The sequence below is a fragment of the Panthera leo genome, chromosome E2 (genome assembly GCF_018350215.1).
Source record: "Panthera leo isolate Ple1 chromosome E2, P.leo_Ple1_pat1.1, whole genome shotgun sequence".
Lineage (NCBI taxonomy): Eukaryota > Metazoa > Chordata > Mammalia > Carnivora > Felidae > Panthera > Panthera leo.
Genome location: NC_056693.1, coordinates 59,568,441 through 59,590,723, shown reverse-complemented (window position 1 = coordinate 59,590,723; position 22,283 = coordinate 59,568,441). Strand labels below are relative to the sequence as shown.

Sequence of the window (22,283 nt, the reverse complement as noted above, 5' to 3'; positions counted from 1 at the left end):
GCCCTCTGTCCCGTCCGCACCACTGCTGCTGGGGGTGTGGGACGAAGGGCGGAGTGGTGGGGGAGGGGGCAGACCGTGGGGAAGGAGGACCTTGCTTTCAGACTCCATGGGGAGAGGCGGCAGATCCCTGCTTCCTCAGGTACACGGCACAGACTCAAAACAGGAAGCGGCTGCTGCCTGCTGGGAAGGCACGCCCACTCCCCCCCCCCCCCCCCCCGCCGCCCTCCCCGCCGCACACCCCTACTTGTCACCCGCTATTCCAGGACCCAGGGGAGCGGCGCAGGTAACAGACTTCCCGCATTCAGCCTCACAGCACAGCTGGATGCGCTGGGGTCTTCCTCCGGCCGCCTCCTTTTCCAGTCCCAGATGGAGTGTGATGGCGGCGAGGACGGTGACGGTTTTGTTTTTTGGCCATTGATTTGCCGGGGTCCCTTTCCTTTCCACACCAAGCTGGAGGGTCGGCGTGCTGGCCTCCTTCTGCCATGCCACACAGCATCGTGTTATACAAGCAAAGAATTTTGGCTAAAATCCAAAAAACATTACCCAGAAAAAAAGGCAAACTGTGAGTAATACCCAATCACATTGTTCTGTGAAAAGTCTCAGAAGTGGTTGTCCGGCCGTCTCAGTTACGATCCTTTCCTTTCTGTCGTCTTTTTTTTTTTTAACGTCCCCTTTTTGTACATCGACCACTGTTTTTGCTCACGCGACGTCTCCTCAGATGAAAAAGTTAATAAACAAGATGGCGACTCCGATGTTGAGCAAGATCACCATGGCCACCAGGATGGGGGCCGAGCCCTGCAACAGGACAGCAGAGGTGAGCCCGCGCCCAGCCTGCCCCTGCCCCCCCAAACCAGGAGCTCCCAGAGGACGACCGAAGTCCGGGAGAGGGTCCTCCTGCTCCCCGGGCTGCAGCGACTGGGCCCGGAATGCCCGGTGCTGACCTCCCTCCCAGCACACCAGGTCGCTTTAAGTCAGCATCCCCACACCGGTATTAACCTTCGTCCCCAGCCCCGCAACTGGGACGAGAGAACACCGGCCGGGATTTCAGATGTGGCACACCCAGGACGGCCCCAGCACTCAGCCCGAGACCCCACACCACCCGGCAACGTCCGAGCCCTCGAGTGATCCTTTAAGCACACGCTCCTCAGCAAATGCCTCCTTCCCCGTCGCCGCTCAAGCTCTAAGTGTTGTCCCTGCCCAGCCACCGGCCGCCTCCAGGCCTTTCCTGCCCCTGGAGCAGAGGTTCGGGTGAGCTGGGCATCCAGGTCTCAGCCTCCCCTTCCCGGGCCCGGCTCTCCTTGGAGCCTCCGCGGCGATGGGTGCAGAGACCACCGTATCGGACAGGGCACCGCGCTGACCCCAAGAGGACCTCGGAGGACACAGGACACCGGCCGTCCCAATGGAATAAATACAGGTGCCCGGCTGGAGGCCAGCCGCTGGCTGGCACCTCACCCCAAGGGAGCTCCATTGGGAAGCACCAACGTGGTGACGGGGGCCAAATCTGGAACCTCCCCCCACATCCCTTCCCCGTCCGTCATCTGGCTTCCGAAAGTAACCACACTGCACACGCTCCATATCCAGATGCGTGCAGATGGTTCTGGCTGCTGGGACAGGGAACAGAGCAGCGAGCCCACGGGTGCTCCCAGTGCCGACCACAGGGCTGCTGTCTGGGGGGACCTGGGTGCGGGAAGGCAGGAGCACTAAGGAACCAGCCTGCTGACAAGACGCTCACGGTGGTCTCGGGGGCACCTGTCCGCAGAAAGCGTCTCTCTCAAGGAGCACGGGGCGGGGCCGGCGGTGGACACGGACCCTGCCTCGCAGCAGGATCCCAGAAGTGTCCCCGTGGGGCAGGTACGTGGCACTCGGCCAGGTGATCGGGCCCTGAGGGACTGGGGCCGTAGGTCCTGGCACAGAGCACACGGGGGCATCAGTCCCAGGGTGGGTCTGAGAAGCCGGGGGAGGGGCAGAACACGTCTGCTCACAGGTAGAGGGTCCCAGAAAGTCCCTCCTGGGGGTGGGCCCACCCCGGCACCACGCGGTCCAGGTGCCTCCACGCTGCCTGCCGTGAGAGGAAGCAGGCGCGAGCCCCGGCCTCCTTAACCAGAGCAGGGGCCGACCTTCCTGGACCATGGGGGAGTCTGGGTGAAGACGGGGCTCCCGGGCTGCCCCGGTTTGTTTGGGCGCCTCCAGAACCGCCCACGCACCTTGGCGGCTGGGGTCAGCCCTCCCTGAGACCTAAAGGGAGGGGGACCCCGTCGCCCACCCCGGCCTCCTGGAGGGAAGGAGCCAGCCCTCGGCTGGAGGCGGCCGCGTGCTGACCGCGGGCCCAGGGCCAGCGCCGCCACTCACCGTGCTGGGTTTGAGCTCGTCCCCGTCCTCTCCGTCCGACTCCAGCGCTACCGGGGAGGACTTCTGGGGCGGCGAGAAGGCCAGGTCCCAGCGCAGCAGCCGCGGCTCAGCCCGCTCTCCCAGCCGCAGGCTCTCCAGCCTCTGCACCGCGGGCTCCGTGCACGAGGCCGGCCTGGCGCCGTCCTTGCTCTGGGGCTTGGACCGCAGCCTCTGCGCCCCGAAGCCCCGCTCCTCGGGGCGGTGGTCCTCGCCCAGGCCCCGGCAGGCGCCCCCCCGGCTGGAGCGCCGCTTCTGGGGGTGCGCCTCCTGCGCGCACGAGTCCATCCGCCGCAGCGGTTTCATCTCCGTCTCGTAGCTGCTCAGCTTCTCCTCCTCCAGCTCCAGCAGCTTGGCGCCCGCCGAGCCGGGGTTGCCGGTCCGGTGGTGGGAAGTCCAGGAGAAGGTGGGGGGCGACTCCGTCCGCCGCTCCCGGGACTTGGGGTTGCCGGGCTGCCTGTGGCCCGAGCTCCGGGAGCGGAAGTCGTCTGCGGGCTGACCGCTGCGGAGGGCGCCGCCGCGGACGCCCCTGGAGCTGCCGGCCTTCTCCTCGCCCCAGCTGTTGCGGGCATAGTCCCCTCCCCGGCCCTCCAGGAGCATCTGGATGTCCCCGCCTCGCTCCTCGTCCACAGAGACCTGCCGGGAGAAGTGGGCAACCTTGTTCCGTGAGGCAGGGGCCGGGGGCGGGGTGGCCGTGGGGCTGGCGGGGAAGCTCTGCAGGGGGCTGTCGTCGGGGGTCAGGTCCGAGGGGGTGGTGCCTTTGCGGTACAGCTCGGGGCTCTCCTGCTGCAGGGGCGTCCCCGTGGAGGCCACCTCGATGTCACTGCTGGAAATCGGGTGCTTCGGCCGCTGGTACTCGAGCCCTTTATGTGGGGGCAGGAAGCACACAGAGGTTGGGTTACTCGGACCCTCTGTGCCTCGTGAGGCCTGACCTCACCAGAGGGCTGCGGGGGAGCAAGACGGGGCCTGGGTCCAGGGCGACAGGCAACGGGGCACTCTCCAGTGGGGGGTGGGTGCCGCAGATCTGGGAGCCCCCGACCCGACACCCACCGGGAGGGTGACCAGGTCTGGAGGGGCAGTGGCAGGCAGAGGTTCCGGTCCTGCCCCCTGGCTACAGGAGAGACCCAAGGCTCAGCAGGCAAGGGTGCCAGGCAAGGGCAAGGCCGGCCCGCTCCAGGCTTAGGCCACGCCTCTGACAGGTCCCTCCCGAAGGTGGAAGGAAGCCTCTCGCGCTAGGTGACCTTCCCCAGGGCCTCACGGCCTCCCTGGGTGCAGCGTGACAGGAGTGGTCTTCTCTCCAACTCCGTGCCAGAGTCTCTGAGCCCGGGCAGGAGGGACACACAGCCCCCCACGGTCTGGTGGGGCTGAGCCCAGTCCCCATGCTGTTGGCCGCAGGCACAGCAGCCCCAGTCTCCTTTCTGGGGATTTTGAGGTGGGGCCGGCGGGCAGAACGAGGCAGAGCTGCAGCCACCTGAAAGGGGGTCTCTTCCACAGAGGGTGACCAAGGGAGGCCCTACGTGGTCCTGGAGGCAGGGTTGGGGGTCCTCAGACCCGTGAGCACTGGGGTATGGAGTCAGCCCCCACCCCCCAGTCCGTGCATACCCCGTCCATCACGTGACAGTGTGGCCAGGAAATGCCTCTGTGGCCGGGCACACGGGGCCGGGGCCACAGGGCACCGCCCAAGCGCAGGGTTCTGAAGCACCACACTGAGAGCTAACGCCTGCATGGGGGTCCCTAGAGCACCCTAGGACAGGACGCAGTGGTCGAGACCCTGACCTGCCCTGCCTGTGTTCAGGGTGTCCTCAGGGCAAAGGTCCTGCACCTCTAAGCCCAGGGGCCAGGCGAGCCCGGACACCAGGCCCTGTGGACTCCACACAGCAGAGGGAGGCTGCCGGCTTCCCGAGGGATGGAGAAGGTCACGCGTCTGGCTGACACGCAGTGACTTCCAGCTTCTCCCGGAGGACAGGGCAGGAGCTCCCCTCACTGTTCTAGAGCCCCTCCGTCCACCTCGACCTGCCCCCACTGGTCACACGGGGCAGTTCACAGCTCGTTAATACTGAAGCCCTACTTCCTCAACTGCCCTAGCAACGCTCCTACCTTCCTAGCAGCCACCTGGTCGGACCGAGTAGGTTCCAGAAGAAAGTTCTAGAACAACAGGAGTGGGAAGGGCAGGGAGAACAGGCAGACGGTGACCTCCGGGGAAGGCATCAGTAGCGCACTGAGACGCGGAGGCGGAATGTGCAGAAGCCTCACACCCTGACCGGCAAGTCTGAGGCATGTGCCACGGCCCCACACCTATGTCCCTCGGGGGACCCTCACTCACCGTTTTCCCGGTGCTGGAAGGAAGGGGAGAACTCTTTGGCAGTGATCCTGGCGACGCGCGCCTCCTCCTGGGCCTTCTGCGCTGCGGTGAGGGCGGCCTCAGCCTTGGCCCGGGAGTGCGACGTCCTGGCAGGGAGAGGCAGGGAGGGCGGTAAGGGCTCCAGAAGCAAGACGGGGAGGGCCGTGGCCTCCGATCTCACGTATTCGTTCGTTCACTCAGCAAACACTGCCCCCCGCGTGGCCGGGCCTGAGTGCCTGCCGGCGCCTTCGGGCACAGAGCACATCCCGGCGAGGGCAGGGCCTGGCCTGAAGCAGCGGTCAGCCTGCGTGAGCCCCGGGACCTGCTGCGGGAAGCTCCCCTCCTCCCCTGCGTCGTGTCCACATCCTAGATAGGGGCCCGAGCGCACAGCCGACTCGGCTCTGGGCCTCCAGAGAGCAGCAGCAGCTTGGCGAATGCTGGGCTGCCCGGGAAGGAATCGGGGGAGAGTTGTGCCCAGCCACACGTGTGGGCTGAGCGACTGGCTGGCCGGGCTCGGGGGCAGGGCCAAGCGGCCGGCAGGAGCAGGTCCGAGGGCAGAAAGAACAAAGCACACCTTCCCCTTCCCCAGGGGAAGGCTCCAGGCCCAGGGAGGGCACCGGCTGGCCGTTCTAGAGACCGCATCGGAGCCAGACCTGCCTCCCAAGACAGCACCAACCTGGCAGCCGCCGGAGAAGCCCCCACACGCGGCTGCCCCACCGCCCGGCCCTGCGTGCACCTGGCCTCCCTCTTCCCATCACCGTGCGGCACCTTCCGGGCTCTGAGGAGGGAGCCCCGGGGAGCCGAGGCTGGGTGTACCGTGGCAGGCCCCGGGGCCACCCTGACCCTCGGCAGTCGCCGCAGCCTATCGACCCAGCCATCCTCTGGCACCTTCTGGAAGCGCAGTCACTAGCCCTCTGTGTGTGGAAGAGACCAGATCCGAGAGTGTGAGAAACTTCTCTACGTCTGTATGAATCATGGTTTCCAGCTGCTGAGAGAGAGCTGCTTTCCCACAGGCTCTGCCCAGAGGGGAGGCTCAGCTCCCATCAGCTCTAAACTTGGGGGTGACCGTCACGTGGAGCACAGGCACGGCCCTTCTGTGGAGGAGCTGTATTGCCCGGGGAGTCAAACGGACTCAGGCAGCACTGATTTCAGCCCCTACGCACAGGCCTGACACGGGGACCCCAGCAAAGGGGGTTCGTACCCAGGTGCGTGAACCTCCCACGCGCACACACGTGCTGCCAGCCCACACCGGACGACGCCACAGCCCAGCGTGGTTGCAGGTGCGGTGACGGGCCCGCAGCTGAGCTTGAGGACAGCGCCTTGTAGCTGTGAGCAGCACCTTCCCGCCCAGCCGTCCCAGGGGCTCTGACGCAGGCCTCCACGGGGTCTCGGCGGCCGATCCCAAAGGAGACCCTCTTCCCTCGTAAAACGGGGCAGGATGACACCAGGGGTCCACGCGTCTCACCTGCCTCGTGTCCTGGCTCCGGGGCACTGCTTCCCAACCCCAGAGAAACCAACACACTGTGGCCTGTCCCCGGGACAGGCAGCCTGTTATCAGTAACAGATGAGTTAACAAACGATCACTGCTACCTGGGGACCTGTGTGTGCCCCACATGCCGGGGGCTTCCAGAAGCCCCAGAGAAGCCGTTTCTGCCACACGCTGCCCAGCAACCCTGACATGGGGCCTTCACATGGGCCCCCGTGTCCCCCGAAACAGAGACAGGCGCCTCAACACAGACGGAGAGAGGAGGCCCGGCCCCGGGAAAAAGAGGCGCCCTTGCCGATGGATTGTTCTCTACGCCCCCCGCCCCGGAAGCAGAGCAGCCCCTGAGCCTGGCTCTGGGGAAAGGATACAGCTTTTCCACAGAATGTTCCACGGGCTGCTCTGGGATATGACCATTTCATTAAGCTGTGACTCCAACCATACCGTTCACCCGTGTAAGACCGACGATGCAGTGGTTTTCAGCGTCTTTACGGTCATTTTTAGGACACCTTCAGCACCCCGAGACCCTGTGTCCTTCATCATCCGTCACCCCCTCCCCACAGCCCGAGGTACCCACCACACCACTTCCCCCTCACCGGGTGGACCTGCTCTGGGGGCTCCCCACCCAGCTGACTGTTGTGTATTTTAACTGAAGTTCACATGATGAAACACAAGTGCACAGCTGGGCCACTGTGTTCACCGAGCTGTGTATCCATTTCCGCCTGGCTCCAGGACGCGTCCGTCACAGAGGGGTCCATGCCTGTCACATGGAGCACAGGCACGGCCCTTCTGTCACTCCCGCCCCCCCCCCCCCCCTTGCCCCAGCGTGGGCAGTTCTGAGCCACCTGCTGGTGTGGACAAAGCACCCGCCATGGTCTCAGGGCCTGACGGCTTGTGGCTGCTGCATGCGACACTGGGTGTGGCCCTTATCCTGGGACCTGGGGTCATCGTCCGGCAAAGGAGCCTGAATCGTGGGACCCGAGCAGGCGACGACCACCCTCGCCTCTCAGACACCCTCGTGCAACAAGTCTGGGAAGGCCTGGCCCTCGGGTGCACGGCGGGCTGCCACCCGTGTGACAATGCTGAAAAGGGAGTATGTTACGGGGCCTGTAAACCGAGCCCCAGAGACAGTCATGTGAGGGGGCACAGGGGCTCCCAGGCCCACCGGGAGGCACAGTGAAGTTTGGAAAGACTGAGGACAATGGCCGGGCCTATTCGTGGCTGCAGTCCCACGGACCGTGATACCGCTCACCGGGCCTGGCCCCTGGTACCTTCTAGTAAAAGGCCGACAGGTTTGGGCACAAGGAGCCCGAACAAAGAGCAGCTGAGCTGACAGTAGCACACAGTATGTACCTGAGGGCTTGAGCTCCCTGGAGGCCAAGGCAAGCAGGGAACCGCAAGGATGCCATCTGGGGCACACGTCACACAAAAACCCGTGGCTCGGCAAGGGCCAGGCTTGGGACCTGGAAGAAGTTTCTCGGCCTCACAGGTTTAGGCCGCTGGGGCCCCACAAAGAGTTCGGCCAAACAACCAGAAGGGGCTGGAAGGACCCAAAGACCAGCAGCGAGAGTCTGGAACGGGGCTCCGTGCTGTTCCACAGCAGCTCTTCCTCTTCCTCCAAGTTGGACTTGGACCTTAGGGCAGGCACACACCCCCTGCCCAGACTCCTCCCCGAGAACGTGGGAACGTCTTCTCCGACCTGCTACTCTCCGTTCCTAACAGTTACTGTTGCCGACCAGACACATGTGGGTGGTCGTGGAGCCCACACAGCTCTGGACCAACAGATGGGACCAGCCACCCAACAGAAACGGGTTACCGAGTGTGGCCACTAGAGGAAAGGCCACGGGAGGTAATGGGCACCTACAGATGGTTGTTGAGGAGGAGAGGTTAGAGCCTTCGGAGCTACAGCCAAGCACAGCCTGATGGATCGGACGAGGCGGCTCACACGCTGAGGTCGCAGGAAAACAAGAGTGAGGTTTTGTGTTGCTTAAAGCAGCGAGTTTGGGGGCCCCTCATTCCGAGGAGCAGCGTGCACGTGTGATCATACAGGCATCCTGCTCGAAGGACTCTACTTAAATACCCCCAAGAGTCGGGCTAACGGGGCATTGTTTGTAAGCGTTTCTGCACACACGTGCCCCGGCGCCGCGCATGTAAACGTGGGTGCCACCACCTCGGGTCCTGTGTCCCCAGTGGACATGCGGCCTGGCCACGGCAGCCTCTCCCAGGCCGGGGGGGAGGGGGCTTGTCTGAAAAGCCAACAAGACTGTTGCTCTCTTCCGTTCCTGTCCCAGACCTTGGGAAGTCAAGTCACCCCCCTCCCCACCTCCCGGTGAGACCAGTGTGCCTCCAGGCAGGGCCGGTGGACACACCATCTGGGGCAGCGTCCACGCCTCACTCCTGTGGCCTGAGCCCCAGTGGACGGTGAGAGCCTGTCACTGCTTTCAGACTGCCCCGTGGACGCCCGACCTCCAGGCCAGCATGGTGGGGTGTGGCCCCGTGACCCTGTGGACAGGGCCTCGCCCCCACCTCTGACCCTGCCGTGGTGGGCACACTCCCGGAGAGGAGGACACGTTGCGTCCCCGGCCCAGCACACGGCAGCCCTGGAGGGGCCACTGTTTGGTTTCCACCTCTCCGCTTAGTAAAAATACCACAAACGTTAACTCACCAACACTGTACGTGTATTTACATATATACGTTCACACATATAGAAAAAGAATCAGCCATGCCAGCCCTAAAATAAAATCGAATCGAGAAGAGTGAGCGCATTTAATAGAGAAGACCTCCCAGCGCATCATGAGGCTCGATCTTCCCTGTGACCCTCGGGGCTGGGCTGGCCAGTCTGTCTCAGGGGGAGTAGTGAGAGTGACGCCCCAGGCCCCCACCCACACAAGCAGGGCAGGGACCTGGAGAGCAGGCAGGAAGGAAGCGGGGTCCCCTCCCAGTGCGCGACACCACCTCGCGTTGACCGCACAGGAAGGGCGTGGGGCAGACCGCGCAGACGGGACACGGGATAGGCAGTGCAGGAGGGACATGGGGGCAGGGGGGACGCGGGGTAGGCAGCCTCGGGGGCTGCTTAAGACAAGGCGGCAGAGGACGATGACGTGACATAGGGGGACCAGCCCGTGCCCGTCCCAACCGCCCAACCAGTTCCACCGCTAGTGCCTGGACTGGACTGGCTTCCCGCCCCCACCCCCGTCCGTCCACAACCTGCGAATGTGACCGTATTGGGACATTGGTCCTTTGTGAGGCGTGACACAGCCAGACAGCCTGACTGCCCTAGAGTGTCGGCCTCGGAGGGTTTGTAAGCTGGGACGTTGCTGGTCCCAGCTCAGGACCACCGCGCCCAAGGCTAGAGCCCTCCAGCTGCCCCCCGACCACAGTCCGCACCCCTGTCTGCCTTCCGCATCCAGCCCTCCCGGACGGCCCCCCGTCTTCTGGGCCCTTGCACCCGATCCAGACCCCACAGACAGCAGCCCCCTCCCACACCCTGGAACGGGGGCCTCCCGCCCCAGTGCCACCCCAGACCCGAAGAGGTGGGCCTGTGTCACCCTGTGATCGGCTCCCCTGCCCTCAGGTCTCCAGCCTCGCCAGACCCTCCCACCCAAATCAGAATTTGCCCATCTTCACAGCACCCCGTTCCTGGATACCCGAGGGCAGGTCTACTCGAAACATAGGCCTCAGCACTTAGGTCCCCGTGGGACATAGCTGCTGGGTACCCAGCTGTCACCAGTGCTGGTAACTGAGGGTCTCTGTTGGGACCAAGGGGCACCCAGGGAGGGTCCTTGCTGAGCATGCACAGGTGGGCCGAGGGGCCCCGTGCGGGAGGGACTCCCCCTTCACCAGCCCTTGGTTTGTTCCCACCTGGCAGACACCCTGGCCTGGGGTCAGGGATCTTCCACAGAGGACTTGTTTTCACATCTGTGGCAGATGAGGAAACTGAGGCACAGAGGTCTGGGCTTTCACATGCTTCACTGGTCTGGCCTGATGATACAAGTTCTCTTCTAGCTCAGAAAGGTGCCAGGAGTCTCTGATAAGTGACTCAGGCCACCACCTTCCCGGGACATCTGCTTTGGAAAGGGCTTTGTAGGGGATGAACAGCATCCCCCGCCCTCAAATTCACATCCGTCTGGGACCTGGGACCTTGACTTTATCTGGGAGTGGGGTCTTTGAGATGTACTTAGTTCAGTACTTAGTTGTGGGAGGGCCTAAATCCCATGACTGGTGTCCTTACAAGTCGAGGGGACACAGACACAGTGGAGGCAGCCACGGGGGCAGAGAGGGAGGGGTGGGGCCACCAGACGCTGGAAGAGGCAGGAAGGACCCTCCCCTGGAGCCTTCCGAGGGAATGTGGCCCTGGGGCACCGGGATTTGGACTCCAGCTGGCAGAGGGCACATTCCTGTCGTTTAGAGGCTCCTGCTTATGATCCTTTGTCAGGGCAGCCCCAGGACACTGCTTCGGGCCAGGGGCGCAGCCCAGGGGCGCTGCTTAGGGCTGTAGCTCAAAGTGCAAGACGCGGTCTTGGGCCACGTGAAGGAGCGTCTTTCACAAGTGGAGACACGCTTTGGGCACATTTAGGAAGGCAGGCTGCCGGGCTACCCAGTCCCTCCTCTCCAGTGACCCCCCCCCCCAAAAAAAAAGCCTCAGGGCAATCGTGGGGAGCCTGGCCTCAGTGCAGAGGACACCTCTGCGACACTAGGGCACCTGCCCCACGCCACACCTTCCCCTCCCACTGGGGGTGTCCACGTGCATGATACCCCCACAGCCTGTGGACAGAGAGGACACTGGCCTTGCCCTCGAGCTTACACAGCCTTCCTTCCCAGCAATCTGCGAGGCAGACCCCCGACCCCCCAGAGGCGACCCGGACAGCTCACGTGGAGATGGCATCTGGACGCCGTAACTGTCACCTGCCCCCGGTTTCTTGTAGCACACAGCTCACCCTCTTACGACCTGGGGCCTGTAGCGCATTCAGAGGGCTATGTGGCCACCACCACCGGTTCTGGAACATCTCCACTCCCCCAAGAACCCCCGCCCCCGTCAGCAGTCACCCCCTCCCGTGATCAGGGTCCTGCGCCACACGGGCACCCAGCTCAGGTTCAGGGTCCGGGCCACGCACGCTCCACAGCTCACGTGTGTGCGGGTCACCGTTCGGCCCGTGGCCCGGTGGCAGGAGACGCCTTCGCTCTGCCCGGGTCGTGGAGCAGAACCTGTGTGCAGCCCGCCCCGCGTGGGGCCCTGGCAGAGCCGCGAGCGGGCGCTGGCAGGTCAAAGCCAGGTGTAGGCGTGGACACTTACAGAACCATTACTTCCCGGGGGGCACGCTGGTGCCATTATCCTGTGTCTACGGCCACTAACCTGCCGGGAGCTGCCTTCCGGCCCAGACCACTGGGTCGTCCACCCAGCGGTGAGGAGGCCCCTCCCACGGCCGAGGATACACCTCCCTCCCAGAAGGCCCCGCTCCGCGCAGCTCCCCCCACCCCACGTTCCCATCCGGGGAGGGGCAGGAGCCGGTGCTCAGGGCACCCCGCGTGTGCCCGTGCCCCACCACCGCCCGGGGGCTGGGCTGGCTTGAGCGTTTTCAAGTGAGAGCAGCCACGGCACCACCCGGGAGCTGGTTAGAAACGCGGGTTCTCAGGCCCCACCAACCTGCAGAATCACAGGAACCCAGCTCGGGAAAGGCCAAGCTGCCCTGGAGACCAGGACTCCATCCACGGTCAGTCAGGGGTGCCGGGAAGATGGGGCCTCCCCAGAGACCAGCACCGGGAGTCCTGGGTGTGGGTTACAGGCCTGGGCTCAGGGCCTGACCCCCTGCCTCTGTCCCCAAGCCCCGGCAGACCCCAGCTTCCCCACGGGGGATCGCGGAGACCCCAGCAGTAAAGCAGCAGGGAGCCCTGGACGGCAGCCCCACCCAGCTGCAGGGAGGGGGCTATAGCTTCGAGTCAGCCCTGCTCCCTCTCCCAGCCCCTTCCCTGCTGCCCTCAGAATTGTGCCGGGGCCCGTGGACCTCTAGGCGCAGAGCTGACCCCCGCTACCAGGGGCCAGGCCCACCCAAGGGGCTGGCAGGGAGGGGGTGCCTGGGTGGCTCAGCCATTGAGCGTCTGCCTCTTGACCTGGGCTCAGGTCACGATCTCAGGTTCGTGAGATGGAACGAGCCCCCCCCCCATCGCGCTCCGGGTGACTGTGGAGCCTGCTCTGAGCTCTCTGCCCCTCCCCTGCTGGTGCTCTCTCTCAAAATAAACAAACATGAAAGACATAGGAGCAAGCTGCTTCGGTCAGAGGGGCCCGGGTTGTGGCGGTCCTGGGTCCTCGCGTGGGGTCCCTCCCATCTACAGCGGAACGTCCCTTCCTGGCGTAAACCCAAGGCTGATTACAGGAACCACATGGGCAACCTCGAAAGCATATTAGTATTCAGGCCGGGGCTGCTCCCCCCACCCAGGGCAGGCATCTCCCAGCAGTCCCGGACTGCACTCTGCCCGGGGGCTTCTGGCCACAGTCCGGGAACCCTGTGTTCGGCCACCCCGACCAGCCATCAGAGTCCTCGGACAAGCTGAGAACTAGGTGCCTTCCCTGGGTGTGCGGGTATGCGTTTCCTCCCCGGCAGAAGCTCGCGGGGAACCCTGGCCACGTCTGGCAGTCCCAAACGCACCGTAGACGCCCGTCTAAAGGAACGGCTCGCCCTGCCTGTGCCCGGCCCCCGCCAGGATGGGACACACCAGCCGGAGGCCAGCACTCACCCGTGCTGCCCGCAGCGGGGTCCCGGGACCTGGAGCATCGGCATCACTTGGAGACAAACCCTTAGGCCCCCCCAGCCCCGCGGAGTCAGCAAGGCTGACCCAGCGCTCCCTGCTGTACCTCAGTCCCCATTAGGCTGCCAGCTGGGGGCACATGAGGGGCCGGTGTTCCCTCAAACCTAGAAGGCGGGGGAGCTTCCCTGAGACAGACAATACACTGTCAAGGTGCTGCCGATAAGCCCTGGTAGTTCCGGGGACCCGCCTCTGGGGCCGGGGGGTGAGGGGGTGCAGCGGGCACAGCAGGGCGGTGTATGGAAGGCAGGTGCCCAGTGTGGGGGGCCGCGCCTGCAGGAACACACAGGGTGGAGGGAAGTCATCAGGCTAATTTAATTTATAGCAGCCTGAGTCCCCTCGTCCAACAGAGAAACCCTCCCCCAGAGGTCCCTCCTTCCCTGGGGGAGGAGCCACCTGTCGGGGGGCAGGGGCAGGCGCTCTGTCCGGGGCTGCCAAACACAGCCCTGGGGCTCTTCTGGGAGCTGGGAGCCTGAGCCAGGGCCCCCAGCCCTGCGCCCCACGGGAAACATGCCACCCTGGGCACTGGCGGTCCACCATTTGTCACACGTGCTGTGTCACTGGACCATGTGGGCCACCAGCCCTGAAGCCCAGCAGACAGGCTGGGAGTTCTCAGGTGTGCCAGCAGGGTGGGGGATCGGCGGGATTTTTAAGAGCTACTCAAGTCAAACACGAACTCGGAGCCAGATGGTATAACCTGAAAGCCAAGCCCCCCTCGCTGCAGTTATTTTAAGGGGGTTTTCCGCCGGAACCAGGATCTGGGGCAGGGGGAGGTCTCTGTGGAGCCTGAACCCCGCCGGGGTCTCTGCAAAGCAGATGTCACCTGGTCAGATACTGGAGCAGCCTGCAAAGCCAGAGAACGTTCTAGATCAAGCCACAACAGCGGGCTTCTCTTCTGCCACATCTCTCCCTACCCCCATTTTTTTTTTTTTTCCTATTAAAAAGATCCTCGAAGAGAAAAATGCAAACTAATGAAGGAAATGGTGCCCGGTGCACCAGCCGGGTCGAGCAAGGCTGACTCACAAAGGCAGCCAGACAGACACCAACGGGGGTCAAGGAGTGTTGTCGGAGACGGACGTCTAGCCGCCAGCGCTCCGGCTGCCGGCGGTCTGGGGACGGGGCTGAGGAGACCTGGGGTCAGGAGTGGCCTTTGCCTGACACTGAGACCCTGCCCCGCGCGGGGATGGGTGGGCTGGGGGCCGTGTCAATGTCCTGGGGAGAACAGCAGTGTTCTCTCCCAGCTCTGGGGGCCCGAAGTCAGAACCGTGGTGGCGCAGGGCTGCTGGGGGGCTCCGGTGTTGCTGGGTCCTTGTACACAGACACGCCACTCCCATCTTGGCTTCCATTCTCCCTGGCCTTCCCGTCTCTCCCTAAGGACACCTGTCACTGCGTTCAGGGCCCACATCATCTAGGATGACCTCATCTGGCGATCCTTATACAGCCACAGTCACGTTCCTTTATTCCAAATAAGGGTGTATACAGTCTGAGGCCCGCCGTCCCACCTGCTACAGGGCGTGAGCGCTCTGCCCTTCGTGAACCTCCAACCCAGGCCAGGTTCACCCCAGGAAGTGGTCCTGACCCCACCGTACGCCCCCAGCGCCCCGGCTTCCTAGGATGCCCGGGTCTGGCTTCTTGACCTCAGTTTCCCTCATCCGTAAGAAGGGACAGAATAAGCATCCTCGAAGGATCTCTCCAGAGGGTCAGGAAAAGGGCGCACAGCCTGGGGGTTCTTGTTAGCGGGCATTTTGTGGGTTTTGTAGCACTAACAAGATACAGCTTGTACACCACCACGCTCCGCTGCCCGGAGGGGACAGCCCAGCGGTCTTCGATGCCACCAGCCCCATTAGCTGGTTTCACGATTCTGCCCTTAGAAGCAAGCTCACGCCCCGGCTCCCCAAGCTGTTTTCATTGCGGTGTTGAAAGTACGTCTCTTGGGCAGGAGCTGAGGACAAGAGGGCTGGGCTGGCAGGTGGGGACACGACGTGCGCGGGAGGGCAGGACCCGGTGACACCTGCTCCCCACTCCCCCACAGCACCCAGGCCGCCTCTCAACTTGCATTAGGGAGCTCCCGTTGGAGTAAAAGAAACTCTTTGCTATGAAAACAGAACTCTAGAAAGCCACCCTCCCGGAACGGCTAAGACAGAAGGGCTATAGACACACCCCAGGCCACAAGTGCCCCCAACAGGCCACCAGCCTCCCCCCTGACCAGGGCGAGCGGGTCTGGTGACCTCAATGACCACAGGCTGGCACCAGGGACTCAAAGCACCGGGCAGGCCCTGCCCTGAGGAGGGAGCACTTTTGATGGCGACGACTGGCCTGGACAGAACCTCAGAGCAGCAGGCGGCAACAGCATTCTGGGGTGGACACGGGCATCCCTGAGCTGCAGGTGACGGGGCAGCGGGGGCAGCCAGGGCAAGAGTTCCAGGATAAAGGAACAGCAGGTGCAAAGGCCCAAGGGCAGGGGAGGCTTCGCAGGTCAGAAACAAGGAGGCGAAGTCCGGAGGGAGCGGGCAGTGTGGAAGCAGGCCTGAGGATCGCAGGTTTCAAGCGTCCCCATCTACTCACGTCCCACAGGTAGCCACTCTGACTTCCGGTACGTTCTTCGGTGGCTCACTGTCCTTGTACTTAAAAGCACCCATGCCTTATTTTCGAAATATAAACGAGGCCATACTCTGTTTTCTCCCGTTAGTTGTTTTGCCGCTAATATGTCACGGACACCTGCTTACAAGTTTACAAAGGTATTTCTCATGGCTTTTAGTGCCTGCGTAACAGCGTGCCAAATGGCCAAACAGCAACCTTCACACGGTCACGCGCGTCAGAAACTCCAAACGCACACGTTTGCACGCCACTCGGTTCTGCCTCTTGCCTTTTCGTTGTTGGTTTTTTTGTTTTGTTGTTTTTTTTTTTTTAACCCAACACTGTATCCTGGAGACTGTTCCACACCAGCAAACACAGAGCTCTCTTGTTCTCTTTAGCGGGTTTTGTGCCGAAATAAATCGAGCCCGCCCCTGCCGATCGATGCGGTCTGATGGCATCTCTGCATGTTGGGTATTTCACACGTAAATCCACCTTCCAGGACACGCTTCGAGACTGCTTACTTCCACACATCTGCGCTAATTTTAGGCAGATCGTCGATTTTTAAGAAATCTTTCCCAAGCGGACAGGTGAAACACCGCATTGTTTTAATTCGCGTTCTGGTTATTCGGAGCGAGGCGGGGTGCTTCCTCGTTAATTTGTGGGAGTTTACAAAGAAACTGGCAGGTTGCCACCGCCGACCCCATTTCACAGGTGAGAAAACCGAGGCTCCCGCAGGCAAGTCCGGCCTGGGGGCACAGCGGGCGCACTGACCGTCCGCGGCTGGAAGCCCAGAGAACAGGCCCATCGGGCCCAGCCTTCTTGCTGGGGGGGGGGCTCATCCCAGTTGCCATGGCAACCCGCAGGCTCCTCTCCTCAGGCATCCGCTTTCTCAAGGAGCTGATTTTCCAACATCATCTTGCCCTTCTCTCCGCCACCCCTCCCTGCCGCAGTCTATGTTTAGACGGAGCGCCCCCTCTTCTCCTCCCTCACCCCACACCCAAGCCCCCACGCGCCAGGAATAGCAGGCAAACCGCCACCCTGCGAGTAGCCTACACACCCATTGAGCAAGTGGAAAGAGGGCTAATTTGGGTGCCGCACCTCCACCCGCGGGCGGGCGCACCGGCCAGGGACGGGGCAGCGGTATGTGGGGGAGGGGAAGGAGCCAGGCAGAGGCCCCGGCACATCCTGACCCTGGGGAGAGCCAAGTGGTGGGTGTGATCTTCCTCGGGCACAAAAGGCTGGGCTGGGGAGACCCCCCACCATGGGACACACACATTTACCTAAAGGCCAGCTGGGGAAGCTCACGTCCACGTCCTCTGTGGTTTGCTGACTCGACGTCCTGCCTGAAACCTCCTCTTTGGAAGAACCCCGCCGCGTTCAGTTAGGAAAGGAACCCGTCCGGACCGGGCCTAGGACCGCTGGCCTCGGCGGGTCGGAGAGGAGAGGACGGGCACGCGCTCCAGAAAGCGCGGCAGGGCAGCACCGGGCAGGGGCCCAGCACGGTTCCCCCCGGGATGACGTCAACGGGGCAGCAAAGCAGAGAACGCATCAGCCGTCACCAGCAGGAGACCCAGCGCAGGTGAGAGGTGGGCCTGGCGGTCAGTCTGCCCCTCCCGCCAGCGGGCAGGCCACCGGGCGGGCAACTCTCCATGCGCTGATCTGCCACCGTCCGATGGGGCCGAACAAGGGGCTCCTGCCACGTGGCCCACCAGATGTGCTATAAGCCCCTCGGCTCAGGGTGGCCCTGAGCAGCCGCGCCCCCCAGGCCCCCACTGGGGCAGCGGGTAATGGTGGAACGGGAGCTCCCTCACCAGTACAACCTGGTCACTGTCGTGGAGGACGAGGATGCCAGGGGCCGGAGAGGCCAGGGGCTGGCAGCTGAGCGCCCGTCCCACGGGAGTCGAGACCACACTTACGTGTCGCGACGGCTGGGGTTGGGAACTGCGAGACGGCCACGCTGAGCCCCGGATCCCCCAGTGCGGGGCCCTCCTGGGTGTGGGGCGGGGTGACCGCGCCGTCCGCCGTCCCGTAAAACCTGTCCCGGATACCGCCTTGACGCTCTGGTGACCGTTATGCTGCCTGACTCAGGGAGAGCCCCGATTAAATCCCACCGGCCCCTCAATCTCTGACCAAATGGCTCTCCTGGCAAGGTCCTCCTGGCCTGGTCCCCTCCCACTCTCCACCCTGCTGAGAAGCTCCCAGAGCCATGGGGACTTCGAGCTCAGTTTGTATTCCTGGTCAGCGCATGAGCTCCACGAGACCGTGGACCGTCGTCCCCTGCACCCAGAACGGTGGCTGGCACGGGGCAGGCCGCGGCACGGGCATTTGTTGAACTGACAGATCCGAACCCTTCTGCAGTTTTCCAGAAACGCCTCCTACCCGCAGGCCGTCGGAACCGCGTGCCCGACCAGCGGCAGGCAGCGCAGGTGCACGGGGCCACCGGAAGGAAGGTCAGTGCGTGGAAAGGAGGAGACGACAGCATAAGCCAAGGCCAGGCGCCTCCTGGCGGGGGCGGGCAGACGCTCGCCTGTGCTCCCCCCACTTGGGTCCTGGTGCCTGCACAGCAGTGTTCACAGGCAGAATCAACGAGCGTGTGTTTGAGGAACAAATGAAGTCAGGCCAGGCCCTAGGGGACCCTTGGCAGCAGGATGCCAGTCGGGGCCGTGCCCTGTGCTCTCAACTCTGCCCCCCGGAGCTTCCCCGTTAGCCTGCTTCTCCCAGGATCTCAGTTCCGGAACAGAGAGGCAAAGGTGCCATCTTTCCAGAACTTTCCCCCAGGCCACCGCCCCTGCTGCCGGCTATCCCTCAACAGCCGCCCACCCGTGCCCGTCCAGACCCCTCCTCAGGGCCTGCCCTCCTTTCTGCGGGAGGGAGTGAGGGAGACCAGTCTCCGACAGGGCCTTCCAGCAGCCAGGGGCTGCAGGGGTGGGCCCGGCTCGCTACCGACCCGCCGCGTCTGCAGCCCCGGAAGGGCAGACGTGTTCTGGAGGCAGGCACGTGAGCTGGCCCCGCGGCAGCTCCCAGGCAGGTGGCTGGGCTCCCCGTGCAGCCGGACACTCCAGCCTCTCTGGGCCCAGAGCCCCAAAACCGCGGGGATCCAGGGAGCGTGCACACAGCCCTGCGGACAGGCCCTGGCGGTGTGGGCCGCTGCTGTTCTGGCTACAGCCCGGCCTCCTCTCCTCCCCGAGCCCACGCCCCCGGGCCACAGGCTGCAGCGGGACCACCCCGCTTTACCGAAAAGGACACCGAGGCACCGGACGTCCCACGACCCGCCCGAGGGGAGAGACTGAGACAGCGCGGGTCTGAGCCGGGGGGCCGCTCTTCCCCACGATGATAGAGCACGTGTCAGGGCACCAGCGTTAGCCCCAAGGGACCCAAGTCCCCCTTTGTTCAGCCCCTCCCGAGTCAGGCGAGGAGGACATCGACCTCACCCGTCCACCCCTCCCGGCAGGTGGGCATCCCGGGTCCCAAACGGGTCACCCGCCCACCCGACCTGGCACGAGACGCCGGGAGTGGCCCGGGTTCCCTGAAGTCCTCCCCCAAGAAGCTGGGAGAGGTTTCAGCGCTGGTGTGCAGGCCTCCGAAGGCAGGGGGTAACCTCACGGGACCCGGACGGGATTAACGACGTGTTTGTCAAGTGCCTGCAGCTCCCCAGAGACCAGGTCTAGGCAAGTGCAGGCAGCCGGCGGGAGGAGCGCGGGCTCGGTGGCTGGGGTCCCGGCCTCAAGGTGGAGGAGGGAGGGGGGTGGCCTCTGGAGCCCAGCCGCGGTCGGCAGCGGTGAGCGCGTGACGGCCGGGCCACGAAAGGACCCCTCGGAGACCGACCATCCGGCCAAGCGGCCGGGGGCCTTGCTTCGTGGCAGAGGGAGAAGACGGGGCCTGACGGGTGAGCATCACCCGGACCCCAGTCAACAACAGTGCCCCAGACACACGGCAGGCGGTGCCCCCCCCCCAGCTTTACAGAGGAGGGAGCAGTCTGCCCTGAGGGATGTCGGGCCACACGTCGGGGGCACCCTGTGCCCCGCAATCCCTGGCCCCAGCCCTCTCTTCCAGCAGGATCTGCAGCGAGGGGCGGAAGGCCCAGCTTCCGAGAGCAGCGTTCAGGCGCCAGAAGCAGCACGTCGGGGGTGGGGACACCGGGAGGACTTCCCGGAGGAAGCGCAGCAGGAGAAGAGGGCAGGGAGCAAAGGTCAGAGGTGGCCAGGGTGCTCTGGTGTCAGGTGCACAGTCCAAGACAGGACAACCCCGAGACCAGAGGGACGGAGCCTGGAAACCACACTTACGGACCAGGCCAGCCGGCCGCTACGGCCCAGGGGGCAAATGGAGCCCAAGGCCTGGAGGGAGCAGTCTGGGCTCTGTATTTTAAGGGGCTACAGAAAAGAGGCGGCTGTGTGACAGAGGCCCTAGAGCCAGCAAAGCCCGAGAGGCGTGCCGTCCCGTTCTCGACGGAAAGCGTGCACACCTGCTCGAAGGGACTCTGGGGACCGGGACCTAACCTCTTCATCTTTGAGGCTCCGAGACCCCTCAGCCGTCACCGTCGAGAACCAAAACCAGGTCTCCTGATGCCAGGCCCTGCCCACGAGCCCGTCCTGTGCCCCCCATCTGCCCCAGGCCTCCAGAGATCGGAGGAGGGACCCGCACACCCCCGACTTCAGCCTGGGGGGCCACTCTGCCTTCTTTCTGGGGTTGGGGGGACAGGCAGACAGCAAACGGAGGGATTTGAGATCAGATGTGACCTTCTCATCCTGCCACTGCCCAGCGGCTGACCTGGGGCCCCGCAGTGGGATGAGTGGCGACTCCAAAAAGGTTATGTCCCTGTCCCAGCACCCAAAACCTGGGAACGTGACTATTTGGGAAGGGGGTCGTTGCAGACATGATTACATTAGGGGTGCTGGGTAGAAGACCATCCTGGACTACGGGGCAGGCTCCAGGTGCCATCAGGAGTGTCCCCAGAAGAGAGACAAAGGGGAAGGAGGCACAGAGGAGGGTGTGGCAGCCGGAGACGGCGTGAGCCCACGGTGCTTGGCGGCACTGGACGTGACGGAGGTGACAGGGACACACAGCCCGTCAGGGGGCACACGCGGGCTGCAGCCAGACCACCCGGGCCCAATCCCAGCCGAGCCTCTGAGGGCCACGATCCTCCTCGCCTCAGTTTCCCCACCCGTAGAATGGGAACACAGAGCCGCCTGCCTCCCAGGGTCACTGGGACAGTCGGGTGAGGATCACCACAGGGCACACTCACTTTAAAAATGATTGTTTATGGGGCACCTGGGGGGCTCAGTCGGTTGGGCGCCCGACTTCAGCTGAGGTCATGATCTCGCACTTCGTGGGTTCGAGCCCCGCGTCGGGCTCTGTGCTGACAGCTCGGAGCCGGGAGCCTGCTTCAGATTCTGTAACTCCCTCTCTCTCTCTTTCCCTCCCCTGCTTGCACTCTGTCTTCCAAGAAACAATAAACGTTAAAAAAAAATTTTTTTTAAATACGTAAAAATGATGGTTTGTGTGCAAGTCCCACACACCTGGGCGTCCTGGTTTGTCTTCGCCAGCTGTGCACCAACACCGCGGGATGGCAGGCGGCCGCCCGGGGTCAGGAGTCGACAACACGATCCGACTTCAGTGCGAAGGACAGAGTCACAAGGACCAGTGTCCCCCCATGTGCAACGGACCACAACTCCCATCTCGCTGGCCTGACAGGAGTAAGGGCGTGTGGCCAGCCCTGGGCTTGAGGACTGCAGTCCCTTCTGTCCTGCTCACTCAGGGACAGCCATCCACCCACTAGGTGGCCCTTGGGACATAGGCCCGTCCAGCGGCGGGGGCCGGGGCGTCTCTGACCACAGCTGCGGGGACCAGTCTCCGCCCCTCCCTTCACAAGAATGTGCTGGTTTGCTCTTCACTGTGCCTTTGGGAGGGTGGGGGGGGGCACCAAGCCAGACACCTGGGCCCTGAAGTGGGAGGGGACCCAGCCTGGCCTTGGCTGTGCACCCACGTGTCTATCTCCTGGTCTGAGGAGGTCAGTGATGGGATGAGAGGGTCATACACGTGAGCAGCTGCGACAGGACAAGCATTACACGTGGCCAGGACGACCATCAGCGGACTGTCAGGTGCCTCACGGCCAGGACGGGGTGGTGGGGGGGCACAAGGCCCCACGAGCAGGTGCTGAGGGTGGTCACGGGCCTATGCGGGGCGGGCACGGGGCCTGCCGGCACACACCTGCCAGGGCCGTCCCTCCTGTCGTCACCACCACGCCCGGGAGCACAAGGACTTGTTTTCAGGAAGTTTAAATACCGGTAAAGATGTTTAATTGCTACACATTTTAAGTGAGAGAGCAGATCTGGAGAAGAGAAGTCAGGAGAGACGGGACCCCGGGAGATGCCAGGAGGTGTGGGGTCTCTGCCCAGATTGTCCAAAGCCCGTTCGGGGCACTCTCCTCCCCAGGCACCGGGGACCCCGGCAGTGACCTGGGCCCCTGCGCCTTCACCTGCCCCCACTCACTGCTGCGCCCCAGCCACCCTCAGGCTGGGGAGAGAGGTGGGTCCAGGGCCGGGGAGAGATTACCTTCAGGCTTTAAATTCTTCAGCATCCTGAAAACAAGGGGGTCCCCTGGAGTAAACACAGCACAATCAGTGCAAGGACACAGCACACGCGTCCCTAAAGATCACCGTGCCGTGCGAGCTCCCACGGCAAAACCCATGGGGCTTG

General features: G+C 63.8%; 1 protein-coding gene across 1 annotated transcript in view; it reads right to left on the bottom strand.

Annotated features, from left to right (window-relative positions):
• Positions 1–256: 256 nt before the first annotated feature.
• Positions 257–22,283, bottom strand: part of LOC122207764 (junctophilin-3-like) — a 44,984-nt gene continuing 22,957 nt past the window's right edge. The window contains exons 3-5 of the mRNA XM_042917936.1: positions 4,709–4,833; positions 2,350–3,248; positions 257–795 (exon numbers count right to left, since the gene is read on the bottom strand). Of these exons, the coding sequence (XP_042773870.1) occupies positions 715–795; positions 2,350–3,248; positions 4,709–4,833 (1,105 nt within the window). The 3' untranslated portion in view covers positions 257–714. The remainder of the gene's footprint in view (positions 796–2,349; positions 3,249–4,708; positions 4,834–22,283) is intronic.